At 58.1% G+C, this 13,690-nt stretch overlaps 5 protein-coding genes across 5 annotated transcripts; 1 reads left to right on the top strand and 4 right to left on the bottom strand.

The window, feature by feature from the left end:
• Positions 1-534: 534 nt before the first annotated feature.
• On the bottom strand, positions 535-1,353 carry BXZ73DRAFT_76495 (uncharacterized protein; the record flags this gene model as incomplete). The annotated part of the gene is made up of 4 exons (XM_048022439.1): positions 535-824; positions 883-957; positions 1,013-1,132; positions 1,188-1,353. 4 exons carry the CDS (start codon positions 1,351-1,353, stop codon positions 535-537), a joined length of 651 nt encoding a protein of 216 aa, XP_047879312.1.
• Positions 1,354-1,973: 620 nt separating this feature from the next.
• On the bottom strand, positions 1,974-6,140 carry BXZ73DRAFT_89270 (acetyl-CoA synthetase-like protein; the record flags this gene model as incomplete). Its single annotated transcript, XM_048025219.1, has 16 exons — positions 1,974-2,414; positions 2,467-2,729; positions 2,782-2,925; positions 2,980-3,142; positions 3,190-3,541; positions 3,603-3,865; positions 3,918-3,975; positions 4,033-4,196; positions 4,255-4,413; positions 4,472-4,637; positions 4,693-4,775; positions 4,836-5,017; positions 5,175-5,234; positions 5,288-5,356; positions 5,439-5,765; positions 5,825-6,140. 16 exons carry the CDS (start codon positions 6,138-6,140, stop codon positions 1,974-1,976), a joined length of 3,210 nt encoding a protein of 1,069 aa, XP_047879311.1.
• Positions 6,141-7,262: 1,122 nt separating this feature from the next.
• On the bottom strand, positions 7,263-7,841 carry BXZ73DRAFT_44806 (Isochorismatase hydrolase; the record flags this gene model as incomplete). Its single annotated transcript, XM_048019401.1, has 1 exon — positions 7,263-7,841. One exon carries the CDS (start codon positions 7,839-7,841, stop codon positions 7,263-7,265), a length of 579 nt encoding a protein of 192 aa, XP_047879310.1.
• Positions 7,842-8,849: 1,008 nt separating this feature from the next.
• On the top strand, positions 8,850-10,179 carry BXZ73DRAFT_100078 (uncharacterized protein; the record flags this gene model as incomplete). The annotated part of the gene is made up of 2 exons (XM_048014462.1): positions 8,850-9,767; positions 9,838-10,179. The coding sequence occupies 2 exons, from the start codon at positions 8,850-8,852 to the stop codon at positions 10,177-10,179; spliced, it is 1,260 nt and encodes a 419-aa protein (XP_047879309.1).
• Positions 10,180-10,732: 553 nt separating this feature from the next.
• BXZ73DRAFT_23486 (PUA-like domain-containing protein) lies at positions 10,733-11,942 on the bottom strand (the record flags this gene model as incomplete). The annotated part of the gene is made up of 7 exons (XM_048017676.1): positions 10,733-11,074; positions 11,105-11,206; positions 11,270-11,323; positions 11,380-11,490; positions 11,546-11,645; positions 11,703-11,831; positions 11,884-11,942. Coding segments are annotated over 7 exons (897 nt in total), but the record flags the coding sequence as incomplete, so codon positions are not given.
• Positions 11,943-13,690: the final 1,748 nt, after the last annotated feature.

Genomic DNA, 13,690 nt, shown 5'->3' with positions numbered 1-13,690 from the left:
AGACAAGGATGAATTGCAAGGCTATTTCGCATGCTACACAATGAGACGAAGCTTCAAAAGAGCTGATTATGGTATATGTTTAGATTGATAGTTGGTAGGATCTCCACCCTGAGCCTAGAGAAGACTGCAGCGTCGAAGGAGCCTTCCTTCCCAAAGTCTGGACTGAGGAATCAGGAAACTAGTACTCTCTATGTGCATTTCTAGACCTCATCAACGATGATCGCATCTGAGGATACATCAAGGAGGTCAGCTGCGGGCTCATCGACCTCCCCACGCGAAACTTCAGCATGTTGAGAAGGTATTGCTACCTGCTCTACGCCGTGCCCTTCAAAGGCTGATCCGGACCACGAGCACGAGTGAGCGCACTCCTGGGAACCGATGGAGGAGTACCACGGAGGAGTATAGGCGGGTGTTCGTCGAGAAGGCTCGACAGCGTGGGTAACGTCTTGAGAATATACTCACCCGCACGACGGTACTCACATCGAGGATCGTCACTCATGCTACGAAAGGCCGTTTAGTTATGTGCGCAAAAAGTCAGGGAGAAATTACATGCCTGGTGGCGGTTTCACGTTCAAGCAAGCGCTTCAAGAGGATCCGGCGTACGTCTTCGTCATCTACCCGCATTCGCCGGGCGATCAGTCGATATTCGGTTCCCGGAGCTGAGTAGTGAATCAAGAACTCAGGCTCCGCGATGCACTGCGGCCCGTTTGAGATGGGCCTTTCTGTGAACGCCTCTGAAGTGGAGTATATTACATCGCTATCGTCTTCAACGGCGACGACATGGACTTCTATGTCTTGGCCAATGGACGCGCTTCTTTCAACGACTGCAGTGGATACCATGTGAGACCCGTAGGGTTGAGTGGCGACGGATGTGCCACGTACCTGAACTCCCTTCTACTGTGGCCTCACCAAGTGCATCGGCATGATGCGACCCCAGATGGCTCTCGCACGCGTCATCTTCAAACACAGGGCGGTCAGTTCTGTGGACGCATACCGTGACTGCAAGGCGTACCGCGCGCCGTATCTTCGTTTTCGTCGAAACCCTCCTCTTCGTCGGTCTTGTCGTTGCGCTTATTGTTCTCGCTTTTATTCTCTCGCGCCTCCGCTAGCGTAGTAAAGTCCCTTGCTTGCACTGTATGATGGCGTCATTCAGTCTCGTGGATCAAAGCTGCGAGCGAGCGACCAACCTTCGCCAGGGGTGATGGAAGACTCCTTGTCTAGATCAACGCGTGATGGTTTCCTTAGAGAACGCTTCAACCAGGGGGAATATCGAGGCGGGGATGGGGTGGAAAGGACAGCGGATACATCGGGCTCGCTTGGCCCTGAGGTGGATACTGGAGTGGCGCACGCCATGGTCAAGTCGGGAACGTGCAACGCACCGGGGTGCTTTATAGCAGAGAGGTGAATGAGAGGCAACGTCCTCGAGACGATGAGGAGAAGAGGGTCAGAAAAATATGTGGGCTTAAAAGCACTGCAACCACAACGATTCCGGAAGGGCGCCTGGTGGTGCTTGTACTGAAACGACAAAGCTGCCGGATCCGTGAGCCACTGCCCTTCCGCATGTGTCCACACCTTGTGGCGATGTTAAGAACGGATCAAGCAGGACGAAGCATGGCTCCTGGGTGCGAGACCTCACGCGCTCAGTAGTTTGTCTGATTTGGCCTGGGTGAGTGCAGAGATTATTATCTGTGATCGTGAATGCTCACATTGCGTGGCCATGGCACCCCACATCGAAGAGTTCCCAATAAATTCTGGTACGAACCCGCCACAGAAAAACGAAGACTGAAAACAAGTCATGACTCAAGTGACGCGCGGCGTCCCAAGAAGTTACTTGCATTCGGCGTTCGACGGTCGTAGTGCACAACTCTGGAACGGAACCGACCTCAGATTGAATGCAAACCAAGACAGAAGACGTACAGTTGGAGAAGTAGATTTCGCGTAAACGGGCACGTCGCCCCGTGATTATAACACATTCACGTCTGCAAGAAACCAACTCTCTTCCAATGCTCAATCCACCTCTCGACGTCCTCCCCACCCAGCGGGCGCATGTCCCGCAACGTTTTGGACGCCTCCACCGCACGCGCGGTCGCCACCGTCGGTTCGCGCCCTTGCATCGCGGAGCCAAGGAACTCCACGAGCTCGCGCGCGGACTCGTGCGAGGCAGCGCGCGCGCCGGAGACCTGCGCGTCGTTGGCGTACGCGCGCACCTTGGCGTGCCATTCGGACGCGGGGACGCGGGGCACGCCCAGGCACTTCGCCATGGACAAAGCGATGTCGCGCCACGCCACCGGGCGCGGGGCGGCGAGGTGGAAGACCGTCGCCTCGCGCTTGGCCGGGCTCGGAGCGGGCGACGACCCGACGACGAAATCCACGAGCGCCGCCGCCGCGACGTCGATGGGGACCCACGACACCGTCTGCATCGCGCGCGTCAATCGTTGATACAGTAGAGCGGGGGTGCAGACTTACGTCGTCCTTATCGGGCACGCATCCCGCGAGTTGGCTGAGGCGCGCGAGCGCAGGCACCCACTCCTTGGTGTTCCACGCGCCCACGCGCCTGTCGCCGCTGAGCTGCCCAACGCGCGCGATGATGGTGCGTAGGCCGGATTCCGAGGACGCGCGTGCGAGCAGCTGCTCCGCGACCCACTTGCTCTCGCTGTACCCGAGGCCGGCTGCGGCTTCCGCGCCATGGTCAAGGGTGTCTTCGGAGATATGTCTGGAGGCGGGTTGGTCTGTAACCCACGTCGTCAGTGCAAGGAGCTCGGGAGAGAACACATCACGTACTCAGCACAGCACTCAAAGAGCTCACGAAGAGCATCGCTGCGCCACCTGGTACAGGAGACGCCAGCGCGAGGTTGATGAGGTTGCGTACGCCAGCGATCAGGGGCTCGAAGGATGTCAATGTGACGTTGAAGTCAACGCGCCATGCTACAGAGCCCAGTCAACCTCGATGGCTTGCGATGAGAAGCGAATTCGGCGCACCACTGTGGATGATCACGGTCACGCCTGATCGCACCTCTTGGTACACTTCGGGGCACAATCCGAGAGTGGACGACGCAAGGTCCGCGGCGTAGAAAAGTAGCTTCTCCGTTTCCAGAACGCCGGGGTCGATACCCATAACCTTCAGTGTCTCGCGCTGCCTCTTCTTGATGTCCACCCCGAGCCGTGATTGAGCGCATAGATCCTCCGCACATCTGGCAGCGAGAGCAGGTGGGCAAGAATCTGTCCACCGAGACGCCCAGTTGTTCCAGTGACCACAACGGTGTCGAGGGGGGATCGTGGCGTCGGGGCGTTGGACGGAGGGAGACAGGTGCCATACTTGTCCAGGAGAGACCGCATCTTGTCGACACGCAAAGTGTGGTCTTCGGCTGGAGCGGAGGCCGGGGATTCTGAGAGGGTGTGAACGAGATATGAACTCAGAGCAATAATGGAAGGATTGGCGTAGACGAAGTTGGCGGGAAGTATGTTGCCTTGCGTCGTCGAAAGCCCGCTGGTGGAACGTATCGCTTGAAGGATGCTTCCACGAATACAATTGGCGCGCAAGCTTCGTGGTGACAGAGTTCAGCAACGTCATCATTTCCGTAAAAGAAGACAGACACGCTCACCTATCGCACCCGTGCTGGAAGAAGTCGTCTTCTTCGCTCAAAGTTGCGTTGCACATCGTACGACGCACCACCATGGCTACGAACTCCCGCACCGGTCCGGACGTCCATACCGAAGGGGGTGAGACTTCTACTAGGAACGACTGTTCAATGCGGATGTATGCTTCTTGGATCTCAGCCGCGTAATCTGCGATACACTCATTACGCTTTGGGGTTCCTTTTGGCGTTCTCTGGATGGGTTTCTTCGGATCCGCAACTATGACCATCTGGGCACCGCTGGGTGAGAATATGGCGCCGAATGAGTGTAAGGTAACGCACCCCCATGAACAGTCGAGAGTGTTGCGGCGCGTGAGCGTTTGCACGTTCGATGGACGGCCTACACCCGAAGCCAGTGAGTTCCCATTCGAGCGGACAAGGGGAGGTACACGCATACCATATTTGGGCCAGAAAGGCCGCGCGATTGCGCTCGTCTGCGGGGTCGAACGGCTCTTGCGGTTGCACGATGACACCGTTCTGGAACTGCCCTCGCCCAAAAATGACGGCGGCAGCGACGGCGGGATCCTGACCGATGATGCTCTCCATGGGGACCGGGTTCGTCTGCCCAAGTGCATCGACATTAGCGGTGGCGCAGAGACCGAGTTGCGGATGAGCATACCTTCTCGCCAGTGGAGAGCATGATCTGGTCATCGGCGCGGCCGTAGAAGCGACAGTAGCGAGGGTCGGTCGGGTGCTCCTGCCATAGATCACCCGTCTCGAATGCCCGCTTGCCGCCCACTTCTGTGTTCAGTGTCGCGGGACACCACAAGGGGGATTCCTGGCCCGATGATGCCTCAGTTTCGGCGTCGAATACCAGTCGCAGAATATGCACTGACCACCACCACGAGCTCAAATACACCTGGTTCACCCTCGATGTACCTTCGATGCACATCGACGGGAGCGATGAACCTCTGATACTCCCACATCGTGCCGAGCTGGCCCAGGTCGGCATCAGACAACGTGAACGTCTTGTCGCTCAAGCCGATGGCGCCGATCTCGGACCTGTGGATCGTGAGTGTCATTATTCCGGGACCGGATGACTGCGGTCTCAACGCACATCCCATAGCTTGTGAGCAGCCGCACGCCATGGCGAAGGAGCTCCTCGGCAACGTTCTTCTTCAGCGGTACACCTCCGTAAGACTACACCGTCTCGCAGTCAACACTAATCATGGACATCAACGAACGAACATAACGACATACCACGAAGTCCAACTTGCGCAGTACTTCGATGCAGGCAGGATCCTTGACCCATTCCTCAAGGAACATCGGGACCACCCCAACGGCGGTGCATCGGCTCCCAACCAGTTCGTCCATGAACCGCTGAAGAGTCGGGATTATTGGCGGTGAAGCTGGACAGAAGGTTGTCATGATCATCCCCGTCCCTAGCTGGTCATACGTCCCCTTGTCAGAAGTCACCGATGGGATGCCGCAAAGGGGCACGTACCACAACGGCCAGGTATCCCCAGCCCATGACGTCTGTGATGAGCGCGCTGCGTGAGCGCCGAGCCTGGGATCACATTTGGCAGGTGGTGGACTTACGGAACATGGAGGCGATATGGGCGGCTGAGCGAGTGCCGCAGTAGTCAAACGGATGGTAGCCTGCGAAAACGCCGCATCAGCGTCCACCCTGGAACAGCAGAGGAGGGACTCACAGTGGGATTGCGCCCATTGCGCCATGAGGCGGCGGGGTACGGTGATTAATTTAGGGAAGGAGGAAGACCCTGTATATGCGCACAAGTGGCGCATTGGAGCAACATTAAACTCAGCCCACAATTGTCGAAGGAGTGGCACGATTATGCGTACCAGACGAATGGACAATCAAGCCCCTCTCGTCGAGTTTGATCTCTGCAGGGACCGCTTCGCCGACGCAGTCGTCTTCATGGGACTGGAACATGTCTTCGTAGGTCGGGAGAGGAAGAAGGGTGAGCCCAATGTACTCCTTGGCGAGCTCGACTTGAGCTTCAGTCGCGAGGCGCTGCATCGCAGCGTCGGGAGAAACGAAAAGCTCCTGGACACCAATCTCGTGGAGCAGGTGGACATCAGCAGCAAGAGAGTTGCGGGGGGACAGGAGGAAGGGGACAATTCCGGCGTGCATCATACCGCAGACAAATGTCGCATAACTGATTGTATCTGCAGAACACGGGCATCTTCAGGAGGACGCGTACCGAATGAAGCGATAGATGCCGCACCTGCCACCGCGAGCACTCCAACGATGCGACCTTGTATGGCTGGAGGAGAGGATTGCATGGCGGCGAGTACCCCTTCGACGGCGATCTTCGCGGCTCTTATCACCGCGGGATAGAACTCCTTGTAGCGCAGCTCTTTGTAGCCACCGGTCTCGTCGAGGTATGCGAACAGGGTGTGGTTGGGGCTCTTCTTGGCGTGAAAAGCGACGAGCTCTGGCAGGGAGAGCTTTGCATAGAAGGGTATGGGGGTCCACGTCGTGCTCTTCGCACCTTGCGCCGTAACGATTGGCGGGGGGTCGATAAGGTCTGTTTGACCCATGATGGACGACTTGGAGGTGAGGTAGAAGAGCGTTTTTCAGCGGGGCCTTTATATATTGTGGGCTGCGTAAGACGCCTGCTTTATCAACGTTGGTTCGGCATACATATAGAACAGAGTTCAATAACGCCAATCGGGTTCCAACCCGTGACTGAGCGCTGAGAACTTACGCAACAACAAAGCACGTTTTCCATATCTGGAAGACGCAGCCAATCGTCGCGCCATCCTTTCACTTGTGAAAAAATGGCGCTCCGTTTTGCATCCACTCTTCGTTAGATGATTCGATAGGGTCGCCGGTTGGTCACCGGGAAGCGATGCGGCGTCGGGCTAAGGTGGAGGCGTCAGTCCGCTAAAATGAGCCCGACCCTGGAACGCTAACCTTCGTCCGTTTGATTGCGAACAGACCCATCGCTTTTGATCGACGGCCGAGGTGCAGTAGACGCGGGAGAAGATGCTGGCGAAGATCTTATGGACGCATTCTGCGTCACGAAAGATGTCGCCTACGCGGGGAGGTATGGGAGTCTGAGCACGTTGGTGAGACGATTCTCGGGTCAACCCGTCTTTCGGCTTAGCGGACGCCGTCTGGGAACAGAGGGATCGGCGTAATGACTCTTGCCGCCCAGTAAGGGACGAGCCGGTCTGAACGACAAAAAGAGTGATCAACTATGCGAAATATCTGGGAAACGATACAACGCACCAGTCACCCGTTTAGGCACCTTGCGGAAGAGCCAACGGTACCGTGGATCCTGCGTACGCGCCGACAACATACTTCGGGCGCTAGAACGTGAGTTACCGTGTCGGATAGAAGAGATAGGGAGCATGTGTCCGCGTATACGTTTTCTGTGGGTACAGGCGTACTCAAGTCGCAAAGCGCCAATTTCACTAGCAGACAAAGTTTGGTTATAGACGTGGAATGCTAAGAGAAGACAGAGATGCTCGCTATACCACGGAGACAGATCCAGGATTTTTGCATGGATACAATGACAAGTACACCTGGAAAGCTGTGAGGGGAGGGGTAGCAGATCCCAGGAGAAGGCGCACCTTAAGGGAAAAATCCAGACCCAATAGCTACTATACAACCCCAAAAGCCAGGTGTATGCTTCTTCGTCGACCACCTTGTCCAGCCTAGCGGTCCGAGAACATACCCGACAAGTCCTTCATATCCAGCATGATCACCCCCGCCTCCTCGAGCTCGCCTTCGATCTCCTTCTGGACCTCCGCGGCAGTGGTGATGAGCCCGTGCTGGTGGTACTCGATCCGGTCGTACGTGGCGTGCGCGCCGCGGACGAGCAGCACCTCGTTCCCTCGCGCGAGCGCGGCGGAGCACGTCGCGCGGATGCAAAAGTCGCTCTGCATCCCGACCATGATGATCTCCGCCGTGGGCGGGATGACGTCCGCGAGCGTCGTGCCCGCGAACGCGTTGTTCTTGCGCTTGTCGATCACGAACTCGCCCGATCGCGGCAGGTGCACGAGCTCCCAGCCCTCGCTCCCCGTCTCGTCCGGCTCGCCCGCGTCGCCGCAGTTGCGGATGTGCACGATCCGCGGCGGCGGGGCCGCATCGCGCGCGCGCGCCAGGATGGACGCGATGTTCGGGCCCACGACGGCAGCGGCGGGGATCCCTGCCGGCGGGTCGCGGAGCATGTTGACCTGCACGTCGAGGACGAGGAGGACCTGGTGACAGTCATCCGTCTCTGGGTCTGGCATCGAAGGGGGGACGTAGGGCGCGGACGGTGAGCTTGAGGAGGGCATCGTGCGGTAGAAACGGCTGGCCTGGGCAGGGTAAAGAGGTGAAAGAGAGCGGAAGCCACACCCGGGTAGTGGAGAGAACAAGAAGGAGATTTGGAGTCCGTCGTCGGCGTTCGGTCTGGCTTTGCGTCAGCACCGGGCCGTCGGGCCGCGAAGCCTGCCTCTGCGCACTCCACAGGCGTTGTGGTCGCTTATGTAATGCAGACAGCTATAGCGTAGATGATTTATATCTCTCTCTCCACCTGCCCTCTTCCACGGCGTTCCACCTGGACCTCATGCACACTCGGCGGTATATTATCACAACAGGAGTTGGTGGAAGCCCTTAGCCTCACTCAATCCCCCTCCAGTTCGGTCTCATCGGAGTCCATGGTTGGCACCATCCCCAACTGGTTGAAGACTGGTTTTGTCTCGCGGATCCGCCGGAGGCTTCGGTATATAAACAACAAGCCCTTATCACCGCAAACACGAGTGGCTTCTAGCTCCCCAGGATGCCGCGCCGCCGATGATCAGGTCCAGTGTGCATCGTGAGTCTGTCGCACTTTCCGCCCCTGTCTAGTCACTGCTCTTAGCCGTGCCATTCTCGCAGACTCAGTCGTCTCAATGACGATGTACTACTAGTACTCATTCAAATGCTTCGCGACGATAAATCCTTACACACCCTCAAGTCACTTTCTCAGACGTGCAAGCACCTGCGAGCATTGGTCGTCCCTATGCTCTTCTCTCACTACCAAATAAACATCAAAAACCCAGACAGCGCACAATAGACAGTTCCTCCCGCACTATTTCCCTTCATACAGTGAGTCTTATCAATTTCCAAACGTTGCATGTGGTAACTTATAGTTCCTCAGACACATTAGCCTACACTGTTTATGCCCCAATGCCTACACCGCGCCGCATGTCCGGTCTCAAATCGTGCTGTGCGGAGCTCTGGATCCTCCCCCCTTCTTCATGGACAGTCTTACACATATGCCTCATTGGTCATCCATCACGATCAAGAAGAACATGTGCCACAGACACGGTGTCCCATGGACGGCATTGCAAACCATCCTCTCCGTGCCTGCCCTGCGCAGGCTCAGGGTGCATGAGATCTTGTTCGCTCCCCACAGGCTCACCCCATCCGAGTTCTTCTCCCCCGCGTCCATCGCTCCTCTTACGTCGTTCACATACACTCTCGGCAATGTGCTCGCGTCCAAAAACCTTCCGGCTCCCTCCGAACTTGAGGCATTGTCGGCCGTCCTCGAGGCCGTGTGTGGAACGCTGGAGTACCTCGAACTCACCGCTGCATCGGCCCCGCTAGACACCCTGGAGCGTCTTCGGTGGCCCCGACTCCGCACGCTCAAGCTTTCTGGCTGCCGACCGCAGCCCCAGCTACGCTCCTACGATTCCCTCTTCTCCAACATGCCTCATCTCCGTTTCCTTGCGCTCAAGATCCACGTCAAGGAACCTCCTGTCCCGCCCGCCTCGGCGCCGGAAGAGTTCCCATGGCCGGAGCTGGAACACCTTTTCTTGCCGCTCCCCCTCCCGGAGAACGACCCCATGTACTCACGACTCCCATCGTCGCTTCATACGCTCTCATTACTCTCTTACCCTCATTACGCACAGCGGCACGATTCCCACGTCGGCCACTGTGACATCACACCGCCGCGGCCTACGTTCGAGGCCCTAGAAACCATCCTCCGACGATGCCTGACTTCCGCACAGCTCACGCGGCTCGAGATCGAGTACGCCGTCCCGTCCCGGCCGGGTGAAGATCTCCTGGGGCTGGTCGTCAACGCCTGTCCCCTTCTGGAGGAGCTCAAGCTGCTTCGGTATCGGCCCGATCTCGAGCCGGACGACCCATGCAGAGGTCCCATTCGGGCGTGGAAACCACCGCACGAGCTCGCGGTACGGCCCCGCCGCCCCACGCTACCCCCTCCCCTCTCTGTCCTTTCTCGGTGCTGAACTCCTCATCCAGGCCGACATCGCGCGCCAGCTCGCCCCGCTGACGCGTCTGCGCACGCTGCGGGCGCACCTCGACTACGGGCCCCCGTCGGACTTGTCGATTGTGCCGCTGGCCCGCAAGAATTTCCTCGCCGTGACGCTGCCCGCGGTCGCGCTCGTCGTCGCGCAGACTGTGCCGCCGGCCCTCGAGTCGATCGCGCTGTGGGTATCGAGCTGGACGTTCAAGGACAGGTGTCTCTGGGCGGTGTTCCGCATCGAGCGAGGGGTGGACAGACTCGCCGTTGCGGTGCGCAGGGTTGGGTTCGAGTTTGCGGACAGTTCGGAGTTGTGTTATCCGGGCTCATGGGTAGGTTGAGCCGACGCCTTGCGCCGTGTACTATATGATGCGTACATATCCCTGGGGCGGGATGTCCCAATTCTCATCCTCCACGTGTGCTAGCTCGCAAGTGCTTGTCCCCGTGCACGCCAACGGCTGGTTGGCCCCCGCACAGGACAGGCTTTTCATCTACATCGAGTGTGCAGCTAGTCGCGGCGCGACCGTCCAGGAGGCTGCCGGCAGGATCCACATAATACTGGTACCTACCTGCACACCTAGGTCAATACGGGCATGCGGGCCGTCATCTGGTCACGCCGGTACCAAAACAACTTCAGTCGTTCCATGGCGGCATCCATCAGGTCTTTCCCTGGCCGGCGCTCAACGTTCAACGTTCAACAGTGCACCCGCTCTCGAGTAGAGGGCGATGTATCCATAACCTTGCGCATAGTTGTACATACTGATACATACACATTACTGCCAAGTACAATTCACGTAGATCCAGGCTTCGAGCATAACAACTCACACACCCACTATATATCCATACTATCCTTCCAACGATCATCCATGCAACCTATCCCCGTCCCCTCCGAGCCCCCTGCATCTCTGCCCACACCGCCATCACGTCGACCTCGGGCGCGTCCGTGGGTAACTGCACTCGCGAAGTCTCTACATGCCGGCTGAGGCGGTTCACCTGGGTTGTAGGTGGCGGCACGGCCGTCCGCGTAGCAGGAGGACGCTCTGGTTGCGGGTCCGCGCGCGCGGTGTTCGAAGGCCCAGCGTGGACACTTCCTGACGGACCCGCGGCGTTCCCGCTGGCAGGCTGTGCGTTGATATCGACGTTGAGGTTGACTCGGGTTCGCGAGCCTCTGGACTTCGGCCGTGAGGGATTGTTGGGCGCAGGGCGTTCGGAGGTCGGTCGCGGGAGGTCGCTGGGCTGCGTCGCGCGCGAAGACTCGCCGGTGACGACGTTGATCCACGGGAATTTGATCGGTGTTGGCCAGCGGGAATGATCAAACGGGAATGGACCCTCACCGCGACGCGGGATGGGAGGCTGATCGGGAAGGCGCTGGTGGACGGGGGACTGGGCTTGAGCCGCGCGCGAGAGGCACTAGGACGGTAAAGAACACACCTCGAGCCTGCACCGGCACACCTGGAAGCCGCTTCGACCGGGTTCCATCCATGTCTGTGTATGAGAGATCTTGAGAAAGGGGAAGTAGCGAGAAAGAAGAGCGGACGCACCTCCTCGACCGTGTACAGGCCGTCGTAACGATACCCTGCGGCCGGCGCATACTTGGAGTTGGACTTGAAGCCTCGAACGGCACGGACGGGTTTCTTCGTCTCCGCCGACTTCTACACGCGGTATGCATCGTTGTTGGGGAAGGACGTATATAAGCCTTGGACACACCTTTAAAGCCGCATTTGATTTATACTCCCAGCTCTGGTCCCGAGTATGAAGTATATCTTGACCGTTCTCGGTGGTGCGTCCTCCTGCGCCGGTGTACGTCCTGGATCGACAGCGGCAAGTTGAACGGGAGTGAGGGTGAAGGGATGCAGGGACTCACAAGTGGTCGCCTCCGTCCAGGTCGTCCTCATACCCTCCCGACATCACGATGCTCGTGCAACCCTTCGACTTGGTTCCCGCGATCCCAGCCATGGGCGGCTTGTGGACCCCTGCGTGATGCAAACACATACTGCAAGACAGAATGAGCGCATAAAGCCACCACGGTCGCGCTGGGGACTCACCGGCTAGCAAAGGTAGACAGTACGGGCACCTGCTCGATGGGTCCAAACTCGTTGCTGGGGCACAAGTCAATTATGTATGCCGAGGCAGTCATGACAAGTACTCACGCAGGTATGATATTTTCAAAGTCGGGCTGTATGTGGGACCGAGTCCTGGATTTCCGCGGTGCCATGCTAAAAAGCTGGAGGGTCGTCGAGGAGGAGTGTGAAGAAAAAGTTGATGTTGAGTGCTAAGTAGTCCGCTTCAAGTCCGTGTGTAATCCATGTCAAGCAATGACGCGTGTGAAGATGACCCAAGCGGACTCAGTCACACCAAGACTGAACAAGATTCCAGAGCGAGAGGCAGCAAAAGAGCAAGCGGAGGAGGCGGAGGTGGCGGGAGGTCAAGAAACTGCGTTCAGGGAAATGTGGGCACTGCACGCCAAGCACGACCGGCGCTTCGGGGGCTCGAGATGAGCATCAAGACTCGAGATCGACGCATTCACGATGCGTTTTACGCCTATATATATATTCCGAAGCCTTACGCGACGCGCATCCATAAGGAGGTACTTTTACACGAGCTAACAAACACACCAAACTTGGTATTCCTACATTCTGTTGAACGTCAACTAGATCGCCGCTGACCTGGAACAGTCGAACAACGGAGGAACGGCGCGCTCAATCTTGGGGCCTGCGCGCGGGTGACGGTTGACAAAGCGCTCTCACAGAACTGATCGAGAGGGAGCCTTCTGTCTGGTGGACAGAGGGCTGATGACAGGTGGAGGGAACCCCAGCGCCCCGTTAGACCAGGTCAGCTCCAGAACTTCGAGCACCACCTCTTCTTCGGTCAGCTCCCGGTCGCCATCGTCGTCTTCCTGTTCCGCGATAGGCATTTCCTCCGGCCGCACGGGCGCAGTCGCGCCCCGAGAGCCCGCGCGCGACCTCCCGCGGACTTTGTACCGTGATCGCGCTAGACGGTCGACCCATGATATACGTCTATTGATGTACAAATGTTCCGTGAATACTGCAAGTTAATGTTAAAAAACATCAGTACTAGTGTTCATATCCCCAGGACAAAACCCAGAACGAACGCACATAAAACAGAGCTTCCCATCCAAGAGGTCCGATATTTGCACAACCAGTCAGCCAGTGACCGTAAATATACATTGCACGAGTATTCAGGGAGAGGATCCGTCACGTGCAGTCTTCTTCGAAGGCGACCCGTCGCCCTCCCGGACCCGCTTGTACGGCGACGACACTTCTACGTACGCCATGTTCCGGCGCCCAGCACCAGAAGTTGGCGACGGTGACGTCGGTCGCGGACGTGGACGCGGCGATGATGAGGGTGACTTCCGCTTCGGCGTCGACTTCCGCTTCGACCTCGGCTTCATAGGCGACGGAAGCTCGATGTACACCCTATTCGAGACCGGGGACGGGAGCGCCGCGAGCACCTCTTCGTCCACGTCGATCGCGGGGCCCCCGGACGACCAGGGCCTCAAGTTCGTGGATGACGCGCGACGCTGCGCTGCTCTGCGTTTCCTGGCGCGTGTAACGTAGGTCTTCCGGCGGGGCGTGAGGAACGTGTGCAAGGGGATATCGTCCGAGTCTATGCCAGAGTCCGAGGCGGCGGACGGTTCGTACTCGCTTTCCCCTGCGCCTGTGAGATGGACCTCCACTTCTTCCCAGGGGTAGACGAGGGAGGAGTCGACTGGGTCTCCCGCACGGGGGAGGGGAGGTTGGTTTGGGAGTCGCTGAAAGCGAGTGAGCCCGGATGGGATACGAGACCAATGGTGAAAACTCACGTTGAGATGGAACTTGCACACTAAGAAGC

This window comes from Epithele typhae (assembly GCF_022376455.1).
Source record: "Epithele typhae strain CBS 203.58 chromosome Unknown BXZ73scaffold_15, whole genome shotgun sequence".
Taxonomy (NCBI): domain Eukaryota; kingdom Fungi; phylum Basidiomycota; class Agaricomycetes; order Polyporales; family Epitheliaceae; genus Epithele; species Epithele typhae.
The sequence above is the reverse complement of the archived record's forward strand: the minus strand, read 5'-3'. Positions and strand labels throughout refer to the sequence as shown.